At 43.3% G+C, this 16,539-nt stretch overlaps 1 protein-coding gene across 1 annotated transcript in view; it reads right to left on the bottom strand.

Moving 5' to 3' along the window:
- Window positions 1–16,539, bottom strand: part of LOC121290889 (NXPE family member 3-like) — a 45,769-nt gene that overhangs the window by 11,897 nt on the left and 17,333 nt on the right. Inside the window, exon 3 of the mRNA XM_041211917.1 lies at window positions 12,209–12,282. Coding sequence (XP_041067851.1) covers window positions 12,209–12,282 — 74 coding nt within the window. The remainder of the gene's footprint in view (window positions 1–12,208; window positions 12,283–16,539) is intronic.

Below are 16,539 nucleotides of genomic sequence, written 5' to 3'. Positions count from 1 at the left end.
CCTGTAAGAGCCTTTAGGCATTAGACCTATATCCATGATGGCAGCAGTGTGGGCCTGCATGGCAGGAAGCATGGATCTCAGGACCTCTGTCTGAACTTCAGCTACAGCAATTAGACATGTGGATGGCTTCTATCTGGGCTGCACTGAAAAATGGGACAGTAGCCACCAGTCACCAGTCATGTCTGGGTCCACAAGCGCTGTCATGGAGATGGCTATTATTCTACATGGGAATGGTTGGGGTCAAAGATCTGTGTGATTCCCTATGTCACTTTGGAACCAGAATCCTCCATGCTCTCTGACAGTGACAGGAGGCTGAATGGAAGGCCCGCCTCTACGCCAAGCGTCTCAATGTGAACCCTTAGCAGGTTTCTCTTGTATACTACTCTAATCATAGTCCTTATCTGAGTCTCCAGTACCTGAGCCAGTCTCTCGGAGGAGCTGGCACACAAACTGCCTTTGCCCCTGGCTTGGCTGCAGCCCAGTCATGCCAAGTGATCACCCTGTGCAGATACTGACTAAATAATATTCTCTAAGATATGAGCATACATACTAACATACAAACAAGGAACAGGAGGCCATTCAGCTCCCTGAGCCTGCTCCACCATTTAATAAGATCATGGCTGATCTGATTTTAACCTCAAATCTGCATCCCGCTTACCCCTGAAAACCTACCACCCCCTTGCTTACCAAGAATCTATCCACATCTGCCTTAAAAATATTCAAAGACCCTGCATCCACCACCTTTTCAGGAAGAGAGTTCCAAAGACTCATGACCCTCAGAGAAAAAATTTGCCTCATCTCTGTTTTAAATGGCTGACCCCTAATTTTAAACAGTGATCTCTAGTTCTACATTCTCCCACAGGAGGTAACATCCTCTCCACATCCACCCTGTCAAGATCCCTCAGGATCTTTTATGTTTCAATCAAGTCACCTCTTACTCTTCTAAACTCCAGCAGATACAAGTCTAGCCTGCCCAACATTTCCTCATAAGACAACCCACCCATTCTAGGTATTAGTCTGGTAAATTTTCTCTGAACTGCTACCAAAACAACATGCTACATCTGAGCTGGTAGCTGCAAATGTCAGGTCAAGTGACGATGCTTCTGCCTCAAGAGGTTTGCAGCAGTTCTCACGTGACCTTTCTGAGGATGCTGTGATTAGACAGGCAGCAATTCTTGTGTATCTAAAAACAGAAAATCAAAATAGGGGAGTTGGGTGAAGCTGAAAGCAGGAAGTTCATGTGATCTGCAGTATGCACTTCATGCCAGGTTACAGGATGAAAGTGAGTCAGAAGGGCCATAAAGCAGAAACAGACTGAATATTTTCAGTGTGCTTGACTTGCTTTTTGTCTCAATGATGCACACAGGCCATGGACATTGTAGCTCAGCTAACTTTACTGATAACATATTTTCCTTATATAAACACATATCTGCAGTTAGTGAATTCTATAAATACAGGCTCCAACATGTGCTATCTGACCTTTAACTCCCAGGTCAACTGACCCCCTGTCTAGGACAGAGTACTATACGGTATCTAATACTGGAGGCCATGACCACAATCAGTTATTATCATGACATTCCTCTTTTTTTTAAAAAACTTTTATACAACTCAAGTACACAAAGTCTCTTATCCTTTCTCACTCTGTTTTGATCAGTCTGTTTTGTCTTTTACTCATCCCTGTATCTCTGTAGCTTTTTTACAATCCTTCCACTGGATTTCTGAATGGTGACAGAGGTGATTTTGAAGGACAGTGGCCTTCTCCAGCTCTATCACCCCTTGGATAGTTTTCAGGACTCTCAGGCTTTGTCTGGTTATCTGTTGCTTCACTGGTGCATTCTGGCTTTTGATCTCCAGCTACACTTTCAGGTTCAGAGAAGGGTTGTGTTTCATTTGTTTTCCATAAGAATTTCTGGTTTCTCCTGTACTGTTGTCCATTTGGAGTCTGCACTAAGAAAGACCTTGATTTTCCTGTGATTCCTTTGACAACATCAAGATTCCAGATCCCTTCATGCTGAATCCTCACTCTCTCCCATGTTCAGGTCAGGCAGAGGTCAGGCACCTTGATCGGAGTACTGTTTCTGCTTCTGCTTCTGCTGTCTCAGTTTGAGCAGGTCCTGCATGCTGTAGCTCACTGGCTGTGGAAATAACAGTTGGGGCACAGTTGGAAACTTAGTTCTTAATCTTCTCCCCATCAGGAGCTGTGCTGGAGATGGTCCAATGCCCTCTAATGGAGTATTCCTGAAATCTAGCAGAGTCAGGTAGGGGTCTCTTCCATCTGCCACTGCCTCCTTCAACAGGTGTTTTAGGGACTGCACAGTATGTTCCACCATTCTGTTGGATTGTGGATATTTGGGACTTGGTGTAGTGTGGCAAAACTCCCAGTCCTGTGCAAATTTGCAAAACTCAGTGCCTGAGAATTGTGGACCATTATCTGAGATCAGCACTTCAGGTATGCTGTGGCAAGCAAAAACTGATTTTAAATGATTTATCACAGTGATGCTCTTACCATCATTTCTAAGCAGCACAGACCCAAAAAACTTTGAGTAATAATCTGCTGCTGGTAGGTACTCACTGTTGTCAAATGTGAACTAGTCCATTCCAACTGATTGCCAGGGCCTCTCTGGAACACTGTGGTTGAAGTGGTTCTTTTTATTACTGTAACTTACTGTACTTATGGCACACTGCACACACATTCATCATTCGGTGCTCCCATTCTATACATTACATCGCAAGCTCTTCTCCTGCATGTTTCTATGCTGAGGTGACTTTCATGTATGCGCTGCAGCATTTCTTTCCTCAGTGTTGCAGGAATTATGATCTTTTCTCCCTTGAAAAGTATTCCGTCTGCTACATGATGTTCCTCACGAAGGTTCCAGTACTCTTGTACAGCAGAAGGGGCTCCAATCGGATGTGTGGGCCAGAGAGTTTGCACAATCTGCAGCAGTTTTCTCAGGGTGGTGTTGTTCTTGGTCGCTTTCCTGATCTCGTCCAGTTTGGTTACAGCAACAGGTAAATTCTTTGTCAGCATGTGGACCTGTGCTTCCGTTTCTTTATCCTCTTCCTCTGTGATGGCTCGTTGTGCACATGACAGAGTCTCTGTGATGTACATTTCCTTGCCCGGTTTGTATTTAACTCAGACTTCGTACTTCTGCAGGCACATTAGTAATCTTTGGATTCTTGGTGGTGCACAGTTCAGGGGCTTTTTAAGTAGAGCTTCCAAAGGCTTATGATCAGACTCTTCTTCTGCGTCTTTGCCATAGACAAACTGGTGGAAGTGTTCTAGGCCAAACACAATTGCTAGCATTTCTTTCTCTATTTGGGTATACCGCTGCTGTGTTTCAGTCATTGCCTTTGAAGCCTATGTCACTGGTGCCTCATTTTGCAAGAGAACAGCTCCCAGGCCAGTCTTTGGAGCATCCACTGATATCTTGACCAGCTGACTGATGTCGTAATACTTTAACACTGGTGCCTGGGTCAGTGTTCCCTTCAGACTGGTCAAAGTTTCCTGGTGGATTTGTTCCCAGTGCCATTCCACATCATTTTGTAGAAGTTCTCTGAGAGGTTCTGTCAGGTCTGACATGTTTGGAATGAATTTCCCAAGATAGGTCACCATTCCCAAAAACCTCTCCAAGTCTTTCCTACATTCTGGGAATGGCATGTTCACAACTGCTTCGATTTTACTCAGATCCAGCTTCAGACCCTCACTTGTTAGCACATGTCCCAAGTACTTGATTTCATGAAGACCTATTTTACACTTTTCCTTCTTCAACTTAAGGTTCCTTTCTCTAGCTCTGGCCAGCACCTGCCTCAATCTGTGGTCCTGTTCTTCTCGTGAGGCTCCCCAGACTAGCACATCGTCAATATAGGTTTCCACACTCTTTAACCCTTCAAACAGCTGCTTCACTGTTTACTGGAACACCTCCAGAGCTGAATTAATAAAAAGGTCAGCGTAAAAACCTGTATTGCCCGTATGACCTGACAGAAGCCTGAAATCGCATCCAAAGCTGAATAGTATTTAGCATTGGCTAGTTTACACATGATCGCTTCTACTGTGGGCAGCTGGTGATACTCTCTTTGTACTGCTTGGTTTAAGCCTCTGGGACCCAGATGGACTCGCAGATTCCCATCTGATTTTACTACCATTACGACTGGATTAACTCACTGTCGGTTCTTCATTTGTCTTGATAATGTGAAGTTTCTCCATTCTGTCCAACTCTGCTTTCAGTCGGTGTCTCAGCATTACTGGTATTTGGTACAGGTGTAGTTTGGGTGTCACATTTGTCAATCTTGATGGTGTGTTCTCCTTTTAGGCAGCCAATCCCCTGGAACATATCTTTATACCGCTCAGGATGTCATCAGTGATGACAGTCATTATTCTCTTGATTAGCACCAGGACCGGATGAGGTGCATCCAAGGACATTGAAGGAAGTGAGAGTTTTTTCAGTCTTCCCTAGACTGAGTGGTGGTGCCAGAGGACTGGAGAATTGCAAACATTACATTATTGTTCAAAAAAGGTTGTAAGAATAAGCCCAGCAATTACAGACTTCAGTGATGGGCAAGGTTCTAGAAACAATTATTCAGATAGAATTAGTAGTCACGTGGAAAAAAATGGGTTGATAAGGAAGAGCCAGCATGGATTTCTAAAGGGGAAATTGTGTTTAGCTAGCTTGATGGAGTTTTTTGAAGAGGTAACAGAAAAGGTTGATGAGGGTAATGCTGTTGATGTGGTGTACATGGACTTTCAAAAGATATTTGATACAGTACCACATAACAGGCTTGTGAGAAACATTATTGCTCATGGAATAAAAGGGACAGTAGTAACATGGATACAAAATTGGCTGTAAAATAGGAAGCAGGGAGTAATGGAGGAAGGTTTGCAGTGGAGTTCCCCAGGGGTTGGTATCGGGACCCTTGCTTTTTCTGATATATATTAATGATCTAGATCTTGGTGTGCAGGGGACAATTTCAAAGTTAACGGATGTTAGGAGTGTTGTAACCTATGAGGACGACCATGTAGAACTTTAAAGGGACATAGATAAGTTGGTGGAGTGGGCAGGTAAGTGGCAGATGAAGTTCAATGCGGAGAAGTGTGAGGGTGATGCATTTTGGTAGGAAGAACATGGGCAGACAATATAAAATAAGGGGTGAAATCTTGAAATGGGTGCAGGAGTAGAAAGACCTGGCTGTATATGTGCATAGATCATTGAAGGTGGCAGGACAGGTGGACAGAGCAGTTAATAAAGCATATAGTATGCTGGGCTTCATTAACGGGGCATTAAATGCAAGAGCAAGGAGGTTATGCTGAATTTATATAAGACACGCGTTAGACCTCAGCTGGAGCATTGTGCACAGTTCTGGGCTCCACATTATAGGAAGAATGTGAACACATTGGAGTGATTGCAGAAGAGGTTTACAAGAATGGTTCTAGGGATGAGAAACTTCAGTTATGAAGATAGATTGGAGAGGTTGGGACTGTTCTCCCTGGAGAGGAGAAGGCTAAGCGGAGATTTGATAGACATGTTCAAAATCATGAGGGGGCTGGACAGAGTAGATAGGGAGAAGCTGTTTCCAGTCATAAAAGGGTCAAGAATGAGAAGGCACAGATTTAAACTGCTTTTCAAAAGAAGCAAATGAGATGTGGGAAAAAAAATTTTCATGCAGCCAGTAGTTTGGGTCTGCAATGCACTGCCTGGAAGTGTGGTGGAGGCAGGTTCAATTGAGGCATTCAAGAGGGCATTAGATGATTATTTGAATAGAAACAATGTGCAGGGGTATGGGAGAAATGCAAGGCAATGGCACTAGGTCTTAATGCTCATTTGGAGAGCCGGTGCAGAAATAACGGGCTGAATGGCTTCCTTATGTGCCGTTAAAATTCTGTGATAGCTTCAGATTTTCACCAGCTTTGATTCTAAGAATGGGTTTTGCATCAGTTTTCACCATTGTGAATGGAAGTGCTTGAGACTTTTTTGTAGTTCACTTTAAGTGTGCACTTGCCTTCCACTGCAATTTTTTCACCTGTATAAGTAGACAGCTTCACATTTGTTTTAGTTAGCTGTTTTTCTTTGTTTATCTTACCACACAGGCATATGGGAATGACATTTGCTTGTGCACCTGTGTCAAGCTTGAAATTCACCATCATGTTCCATTCGTCTTCTTTGGAATTTGTTCTTACTGCACCAATGAAAAGTTCAGTTCCGATGTCTATGTCATCATCTGCAATCGTGTGCGCTTTCTTCGATTTATACATCTTAGCGATATGATTTAGTTTATCACAGTGCTTACACTGCTTTCCGTAGGCTGGACAGCTACATGGTAAATGATCTGTTCTGCATTCGCTGCATTTAAATGTTTTAATAGCAGTTTTGCTCTTTTTATGTTCAGACTGTCTATTTGTTCTTTTCCAGGGCTGTTTCTGTTTAACTGCATCTAACTGCTTGACCATGTGTGGCTTATCATCATCTGTCACCTGTTTAATCTGGCATTTCATTGTCTCTGCCACTCTGCAGTTATTTATTGCTTTCTCCAGTGCAAAATGAACTTCTCTCAAAAGCCATTCTCTCAAAGTGTCATCGTTGATTCCGCAAATTATTCTATCTTGGATGAGTGATTCTCCAAGCTCTGCAAATTCACATGATTTAGCTCATTTTCTCAGCTCAGTTACATAATGACTAATGGTGTCACTGCCTTGCGTGCACGTAAAAAATTGGTTTCTTTCATATGTAATTTTTTCTCAGGGCTGCAGTAGGCTTCGAATTTTTCCATTATTTCTTTCAAGTCATTTTTTTCGCATCACTTTCAAACATGAATGTGTTATAGACTTCTTGGCCTGCTTCCCTTGCTATGTGAAGAAAGATGGCAGACTGTACCTGAGAGCCTATATTATCACTGCCCGTTGCTGTGAAGTTCAGTTCGAATCACTGCCAGAAGCTCCTCCAGTTTTTGGCAAGATTTCCCTCCAAACTGAGCTCTGTCAGTGGTTTCTGAATCTCCATTGTTGCATTTAGTTTACTTCTGACACCATTTCTTGTTTTTTGTTTCAATGAGGCACACAGGCTGTCAACATTGCAGCTGAGCTAACTTTATCGATAACACATTTTCCTAACATAAACACATATCTGCAGTAATCAAATTCTATCAAGACCAGCTCCAACATGAGCTATCTGTCCTTTAATTCCCAGGTCAGGTGACCCCCTACCCAGTACAGACTACCATGTAGTATCTAATGCTGGTTCCACTACCACAATCAATATCATCATGACAGCGCTGAATGCAACAACCTTTGTGGCAGTCGCTCAATGATGCTTAGCATAGCCTTCTTCAATAGGCTAAGGTGATGCGGATCTGCCTGTCCCCCTCTGATTCTGCTTTGGTTCCTTGGGCCAGAGAGAGAGAAGAATGCTAGTGATTATGTTGCACTGTGTTTGGGTGAAATGCCTACCACAGCAGAATGGCTGGATGTATTGTGGAGGTAGCAAGATCGGGGTGTGAGGCTGGCATCATTGGTGGGTACATGTGTTGGGCTCTGAATGTTAGGACCCAGTCCTGAGAGCAAGGAACTGCTGATAGGTGACTGATGGGGGTGTGGTGCATAGGGCAGTGTGAGAGTTTAGTGGCATGGTGGATAGGAGATGTCATGTGAAGGTGCATTCAATGCCTTGACTATCCATGTGAGGTCATTGGACTAACCTGCTGCCATGCATGCTGCCGGGCCCTCTGTTGAATGTTTAGCCAGCCATAAACTTATGTTGAGTTTGTATGCATGCCTCAACAGGACCGGACATGGACTAATCATAAATCCCACACTTGAAAATGGCAGCTGATAAATTTTTAACCCTTAGTGTCAACTTTTGTTCAATTATGCTTTCAAGAATCTCTGTAGAGCATCTATGTATATTAAAACAGCTATATAAATGAAAGTTGTTGATTGGAATTGTTTTGGGGTACGCCTAACACCCAGTGATCTTGACGGGGTAGAATAAATTAAGTCATCTAGGTTTGTGTCATGAGCACGGACATGACAAAGTGTGTGCAAAAGTGAGGAGCACACATTTTAACAAAGAGTGTGCGCGCCACTAGATAGGCCAGCATTTATTGCCTATCCTTAAGCCAGGATTTTCCCTATGGCGGGCAGGCTGGGTGGGGGAGGGTGGGGGTGGGCATGGAGCTGGTTGCCACCTGCGATCAGCTCCAGGCCGCCATTTTACGGGGATGGGCCAATTAAGGCCTGCCCAGCGTAATACGTGACCGGTAGCAGTCAGAGCTACCTGTGCGGGCAGGGGGAGGAGGGAGAGTCGGGCCTAGCACTTTTTAGTGCATGCACGTGAAAGAGCTCAGCAATCTCCCGGAGGCATGGAAGTCCCTCAGGGAGATTGAATGGACATTAAAATAATGAAAGAAACAATTAAAAAATGTACTTAAACATGCCCCCTCAGGTGACTGTGTCACATGAGTGGGGACATGTTTTTATATTTGTAGAAATTTATCTATTTATTTAATAAGAGCTTCAGGAAACTTCATCCCACTCGTGGATGAGGTTTCCTGAAAAATGCAAAGGCCGTTTGGGCTTTTCGCCTGCCGCCAACCTTAAGGTTGGATAGGCAGCGTTCACAAGTGGCTCAATTAATTTCTTAACGGCCTCAATAGGCCGTTTACATTTCAGTGGGCACACAGTCGCCTCCGGTGCATGCCCGCCGAACGAAATATCGCTATGGTGCACAATGACGTCGGGACACATGCCCGATGTCATCGCGTGTCATTTTACACGTCAGCGTGTCAGGCCTGCCCCTGCACGCCGACTGGAAAATTGTGCCCTTAATTGTCCTTTAGAAGGTGGCAGTGAGCCACATTCTTGAACCGCTGCAGCCCATGTGGTGTTGGTGCATCCACAGTGCTATTAGGGAGGGAGTTCCAGGATTTTTCCCAAATGACAGTAAAGGAACGGCAATATATTTCCAAGTCAGGATGGTGCGTGGCTTGGAGGGGAACTTGCAGGTGGTGGTGCTCCCATGCATCTGCTGCCCTTGTTCTTCTACGTGGTAAAGGTCGCAGGTTTAGAAGGTGCTGCCAAAGGAGCTTTGGTGAGTTCCTGCAGTGCATCTTCTGATGGTACACACTGCTGCCACTGTGTATCAGTGGTGGAGGGAGTGAATGTTGAAGGTGGTGGATGGGGTCCCAATCAAGTGGGCTGACTTGTCCTGGATGGAAGCTTATGAGTGTTGTTGGAGCTGAACTCATCCAGGCAAGTGGAGAGTATTCCAGTACACTCCTGACTTGTGTCTTCTAGATGGTGGACAAGGTTTAGAGAGTCAGCAAGTGAGTTACTTGCCACAGAATTCCTAGTCTCTGACCTGCTGTTGTAGCCACAGTGTTTATATGGCTGGTCCAGTTCAGTTTCTGGTCAATGGTAACTCCCAGGACGTTGATAGTGGAGGGTTTAACATTCAATGTCAAGTGGTGATGGTTAGGTTCTCTCTTGTTGAAGGTCGTCATTGCCAGGCACTTGTGTGGTGCGAATGTTACTTGCCACTTATCAGCCGAAGCTTGAACGTTGTCCAGGTCTTGCTGAATAAGGGCATGGACTGCTGAGGAGTCGCAAATGGTGCTGAACAGTGTGCAATCATCAGCGAACATCCCCACTTCTGACCTTATAATGGCGGGAGGGTCATTGATGAAGCAGCTGAAGATGGTTGGGCCGAGAACACTACCCTCAGGAACCCTGGCAGTGATATCCTGGGACAGAGATGACTGACCTTCAACAACCACAATCACCTTCCTTTGTGTTAGGTTTGATTCCAACCAGTGGAGAGTTTTATCCCTGATTCCCATTGACTTCAGTTTTGCTAGGGCTCCTTAATGCCACACTCAGTCAAAAGCAGCCTTAATGTCAAGGACAGTCACTCTCACCTCGCCTCAGGAGTCCAGCTCTTTTGTTCATGTTTGGAACAAGGCTGTAATGAGCAGTTCGTGCCCTTGTTCAGCAAGGTCCGGACAACATTCAAGCTTTAGCTGATAAGTGTAATGAGGAGCTGAGTGGCCCTAGCAAAATCTAAACTGAGCGTCAGTGAGCAGGTTATTTCTGAGAAAGTGCTGCTTACTGCCGATGACCCCTTTCATTACTTTGCTGGTGTTCAAGAGTAGGCTGATGGGGAGTTAATTGGCCGGTTTTCCTGCTTTTTGTGTACAGGACTTACCTGGACAATTTTACACATTGTCAGGTAAATGCTAGTGCTGTAGCTGTACTGGAACAGCTTGGCTAGGGGTATGGCTATTTCTGGAGAACAAGTCTATTGCCAGAGTGTTGTCAGGGCCCATAGCCTTTGCAGTATCTAGTGCTTTCAGCCATTTCTTGATACGACCTGGAGTGAATCGAATTTTCTGACAACTGGAATCTGTGATGCTGAGGACCTCAGTACAAGGCCAAGGTAAATCATTTACTTGGCACTTCAGGCTAAAGATGGTTGCAAATGCTTCAGCCTTGTCTTTTACACTGCTGTGCTGGGCTCCCTCATCATTGAGGATGGGGATATTTGTGGAGCCTTCGCCTCCTGTTTGTTATTTAGTTTTCCACCACCATTCAAGGCTGGATGTGCCAGGACTGCAGAGCTTAATTCTGATCCATTGTGGTTGTGTGATCACTTAGCCCTGTCTATTGCATGCTGCTTATGCTGTTAGGCATGCAAGCAGCCCTGCATTGTAGCTTCACCAGACTGGACACCACATTTTTAGGTATGCCTGGTATTGCTCCTGGTATGCCCCCTGCATTCTTCATTGAACCCGGGTTGATCCCCTGGCTTGGTGGTAATGCTGGAGTGGGGGGTCTGCCGAACCATTAGCTTATAAATTGTGGTTGTGTACAATTCTGCTGTTGCTGTTGGCCCACAGCACCTCATAGATGTCCAGTTTTGAGCTGCTAGATCTGTTTGAAATTTACCCTATTTAATGGTGCACATGATGGAATTTATCCTCAATAAGAAGACCAGATATCATTTCTATAAATACTATGTGCTGGTCACTCCTACCAAAACTGTCATGGATAGATGCATCTGTGATGGGTAGATTGGTGAGGATGAGGCCAAATAGGTTTTTCTCTCTTGTTGGCTCCCTCTCCAGTTACAGTCCCTCCGCAGTCCCAGTCTCGCAGCTATGTCCTTTAGGACTTGGCTAGCTCAGTCAGTAGTGATGTTACTGAGCCAATCTTGGTGATGGACATTGAGGCCCCCCCACTCAGTGCCCTTGACACCCTCAGTGCTTCTTCCAAATGATGTTGAACATGGAGGAATAACTCATTCATCAGCTGGGTGGTGTGGAAGGTGGTAACCAGCAAGAGGTTTCCTTGTCCATGTTTGATCTGATGTCATGGGACTTCACAGGGTCCAGAGTCAATGTTGATGACTCCTAGAGAAACTCCCTCCCAACTGTATACCACTGTGCTGCCACCTCTGATAAGTTTGTCCTGCTGATGGGACAGGACATACTCAAGGATGGTAATGGTGGTGGCTGGGACATCGTTTTTAAGGTATGGGTCATACATGAGTATGACTGTGTCAGGTTGCTTCACTAATCTATGGGACTGCTCTCTCAATTTTGGCACAAGCTTCCAGATGTTATTAAGGAGCACTTTGCACAGTTGACAGGGCTGAGTTTGCCGTTGTTATTCCCAATGCCTTGGTCGATGCCAGTAATCAATCTAGTTTCATTAATTTTTTTTAGACTTTTTAGCAGATTGAGACAACTGAGTGGTTGTGAGGCCATTTCAGAGGGCAATTTAAGAGTCAACCACATAGCTGTGAGCCTGGAGCCACATGTAGGCCAGACCAGGTAAGATTGGCAGATTTCCTTTTCTAAAGAACATTAAGGATTTACCATCATCTTCTTCCCAATATCAGTGAATGTCTTCTGCTTGCAGCTGATTTGAAGGACCTGGGTGGCTGCATTGACATGGTTGGCAATAGCCTTCCATGAGATTGATTTTACTGGAATTCCAAAGAGGGCCAACCCTCCTGCTGAATTACTCCAAAGATGCCCACATGTTGCTGCTGTGCCATTGAGAACAAATAGTTCACTGTTCTGTCACTGCTATAACTTCCCCTTTTATAGCAAATTAATGCTTTGGAGTCCAAGAGAGTATCGACAGTGAAGAATTACGCCAACATTCCCCTTTCTTGTCCTGCAACACATTAAACCTCTATTTTGCTAGTCATTTTCTTACCTGTGCGAGGTGAAGGCTTTACAATCACATAAGCTGCACCACTGGGTAATATGGACTTCTTGACATTGACCCCACTGAAAATATATTATTGCATGTTAAACAAATGCATACATGAATGGTAACATGTGCAAATTTCATAACGCAGGAAACTTGGGAATATAAGTGTGTATTTTATCATCTGAAAGCATAGTCAAGAAATCACTGGCCCCTCCCAAACCATGTGGCCACGAGGGACCCAAGGGCTGTTTCCTTTGTCTATGATTATACTCCCATCCGGTGATCAATAGTCTCTTCTGGCTCGTTTCAGGCAGTGCATTGATTGGCTATGTATGTGAACAGCAAGCCCCGTCCAGCCATTTTATAATCAAGGCTTCTTTCCTTACCAAAGGAGGAATTTTAACTCCCTCAGCCTGATGGACAAAAGACAAAGTGACACACTTGCCCCTTATATACATCTCTTTAGCTATTTAATGCTGCAGTTCACTTGGATAGTTGAAGCACTCGCCTGACTCAAGCCTGATATTTTATGATCCTCATAGAGACCAATAACTCTTAAAAAAGAAATTCAAACTTCCAGTTTATTGCTGAAAGGATGATATGACAAGATTTCACATTTTAAAACTTACTGTAACAAACAGACTAAAAGCACCCTTGACTAAACACTATTTTTATAGGCAACATACAAATTACAGAACAGAACTTTCCCCTTTTACTTTTAACACAACTGACAAATCCATTTTATTGATATACTTTACATTGCCCCTTAAGTAGACATTTGATATTTCTTGACTCGACCCAAAGTCATTCTTAATTCCTGAAAGTTCACTTCCATTCTTTTTCCTTCTCAGCCTGGTAACCTTTAATCTCAGAACTGTCTTTCATGCCGAGGGCTTTTTCCCTAGAGTTTCTCCCTCTCGCAAAAGCTAGGCGAATCTTCCAGCCTCATTCTAAATCCTCATGAATTTGGTCTTTTCAATCTGAGCGTAAGCTCCTACCTGCATTCCTACACAGTGAATTATGGAGGTTTTCAACCTCTAGCTGCTCTTTCTCCCTAAATCTGGCAGACCTGCCCGTGAAGTTCAGTGATATTTTAGGAAAACCTGCAAATCAATACTTCCATGGTTTCCTCAGCAATCTACTCCTCTCAAAGCCCATCGCCATGGCAACATGGATTACATGGGCCCTGTGTCCAGATGCTGATTAGCAATTCTTTAGACCCCTGACTCCAACTCTATTCTATCTTGGTAACAGTTTTAAATATATAACTATATACGCCCAACATTTTCAACACCTTCCTGGGGCTAAAGAGACTAACAGCCTAATCACTATAAACACAGATGCTGCTGCCATTGTCTCCAAATGTGAACAACTTACACCTTCTTCCCAGCAAAACAACTCAGGCCTCCCTTTGCTCTTTAGCAGCTGCATCACCCAGGCCTGTTGTAGGGCAGACTTTAGAACAAGTCAATGAACCCCCTTCATTTTACTCTAAATTAAAAGACACAGCCCCAGAACATAACAAACTTGTAAACCCCATATTTGTAACAATAATCGCAAATTATCATCCTACATAGGTAGGAATACCAGTCAGTGTTAACTGCCTTCCAAGCAGACCATCTGCACAGATGACTAAATGAGTAAACCATAAAGAAAACACACTTTTAAGGGAAGTGTTGAATTTATTTCTGCAGCTGGAGCTTACCTTTCACAACATCCCAAGGTGTAAAACAAGGTAGCAGTCAACATGTTCCAGATTGAAAGTACCACGATTGGCTAGAGACAGGCTGTCTGGAGCGATGCAGCCTGAATCAGTGAGAAAAGCTGGGAATTATGGCAGAAAGGAGAGTATTAGCCCAGGCTTTCGGTTGATATCTGGGTTATAGATGTTGAAGGCAGGAGTGATTTTGGGATCACAATTGGTTGCCTCCAGCATGGAAGCAGTGGGATGTTGTGTCTGATAGATCATGACTAAAGACAGAGGACTGAATTTCCAAAGGCCATTGGGCTGGGAGCAGATGTGGGTGGGTAGAAAAATTGCAACAGGAGAGTGGCGTGCTGCTTTGCTGGCATCTTACTGCTTCTGGGTCAGTTAGAAGTCGCAGCAACTACTCGCCAGCAAGTGACGGGTAGGCAATTAGGTTGGCAGACTGAGATGAGCAGTTCTCTATATCATTTTTAACAACCCCCACCACACCCATTTACAAACGGCCACTGTTGCAATCCCTAGAGGGATTTCACTTCCATAATGGCATTCTGGCAGCTGTAACTGTTTAGTTTCAACAATTGTAAAAATACTTGGAGGGTGCTTCCATCCCAGGTTCCCCCCAACCCCCTTACCTGCAGCAGAAGACTATAGTTCAGTGCTGGAAGGCTTCCTATTTGCCCACCTGATTTCCTCAATTGAATGGCAAGCCTGCCCTCTAGTCACTAATCAGCCAATCCTGCCAAATTGGCTATCTGATGACCGTTCCCAACACAAATCAGGGTCACAATATGCATTTGATCCTGATGTAGGGGTCCTGACCTCAAACAGAAAATTCTGCCACAGATATTAACCTAACTTATCTTTAATTCTGATTTCCCTCTTCCACCCTTCTTAAATTGCAGAATGCCATGCACAATTTTCCATGGAAGATTATAATTAGTGCATCTGTAACATTTCACTTCCTTAACACCCTGGTGTTAAACCGCTGACAGCCAGCTGGTGAAGGAGGAGACCAGAAGTCAAGCTTTACTCAGTTTTAGATTTATTCACAAAATGAAACATTACGAATGTACAGTTCCTAACTCGACAACCCACTATCAGTGTCAATAAGCGTTGTTTCATATATGCTCAAGTAATCACATAATCAATACCCTCCACCTGTTTATCTTTTCTGTTCAGTTGTACAATTAACAGATTCCTTTTTTCTTTAAATCAAACTTAATAATTAATGCTCACAAATAATATTTCAAAACATATTGAAGAAAGAACATTTGATCCATGTTAACCAGGTCAATCTTTAATCTTTTTGTAAAATGTAGATTATCTCACAAGGAACAATTAGCTATGTAACATTCAATGAGAAAATTTTTCATTACACCCCTTGTATTTCATTTCACCTAAAATATTTGACAAATAGAATCCTATATTCACTGCTTCCACGAGAGCCAGTGTTTCTGCACCTAAAGCAGTTTTAAGAAGCATTTTTATTTTCTTAACTTCCCAGGGTAAATTGCTACCCATTCACCAGATTTGTGGTGCATAGCTAAAGCAGTTGAAAAAAGGAACCTTGAATGAGATAATTACTTAAACAGAAGTACCCTTTCTTTAGTTTTGTTTATTAGTTGCCTGTAAAGTAATATTTGATCTACACTGATTTTAGTTTGTTTGTTACAGTAAAAGTCTTAACATGTAAGATATTGTCCTGCGATTCCTTCTGTCAGTCACTAGGAAATTCATCTCTTTTTGAAAAAATTATCGGTCTCTAAGGGGATCATAATAATTTGGGGGCTCTTGCGGGAGACAAATCCAGAAGCTGTTAAAGGGCTGCGCTGGAATTTTCCAGAGTTTAAACAAACAAGATTTCACATTTACTCTTGCTCTATTTGGTGAAAAGTCAACATAGCTACTTTCAATGCTCAGGACTTTCTGGACAGAGATGACATGTCTGTTAGTGCCTTGTACAGTTAACAAAGGTTTATTTGAAGACAGGAAAAGAAATTAGGAGTCAACTTGAAAGTAGGGGTTAAAAAAGCAGAGGTTGTTGAAGAACTGGCTCAGCATTTGAACTTTGAGGATAAAAAGGGTGGTCCCGACAGCACTCACACTGAGTTGGCTAGAGTTCAATTACAAATAAAACAATGTGAATTTCAGAAAAAAAGAAAAATGCAACAGCTTGAATTAGAATTCCAAAGGGAAAGAGAAAGAGAGCTGGAAAGGGAAGGGGAAAATGGAAAACATTGAATTTCAAAGGAAAAAAACAAAAAAACTGCGGATGCTGGAAATCCAAAACAAAAACAGAATTACCTGGAAAAACTCAGCAGTCTTAGACCTGCTGAGTTTTTCCAGGAATTTCAAAGGAACTTTGTTCACAGCGGGTGGCAGCAAAATTTGAAGATGGCTTAGATTTAACTCCTTGGTGCCTAAATTCAGTGAGAAAAGAGTTGAAATGTATTTTGTGTCATTTGAGCAAAATGCTAGCAACAGCAATGTTCAAAAGAAAGTTGAACTATTTTATTGCAGAATGTATTCTTGGGAAGGCTTTGGAGGTGTACTTGTCTCTTTGAAATGGACAATCTGGTGACTATGATACAGTAAACATTGCCATTCTCAATGCATGAGTTTGTGC

The sequence above is a fragment of the Carcharodon carcharias genome, chromosome 18 (assembly GCF_017639515.1).
Source record: "Carcharodon carcharias isolate sCarCar2 chromosome 18, sCarCar2.pri, whole genome shotgun sequence".
NCBI lineage: Eukaryota > Metazoa > Chordata > Chondrichthyes > Lamniformes > Lamnidae > Carcharodon > Carcharodon carcharias.
This window is presented reverse-complemented; position numbering and strand designations above follow the sequence as displayed.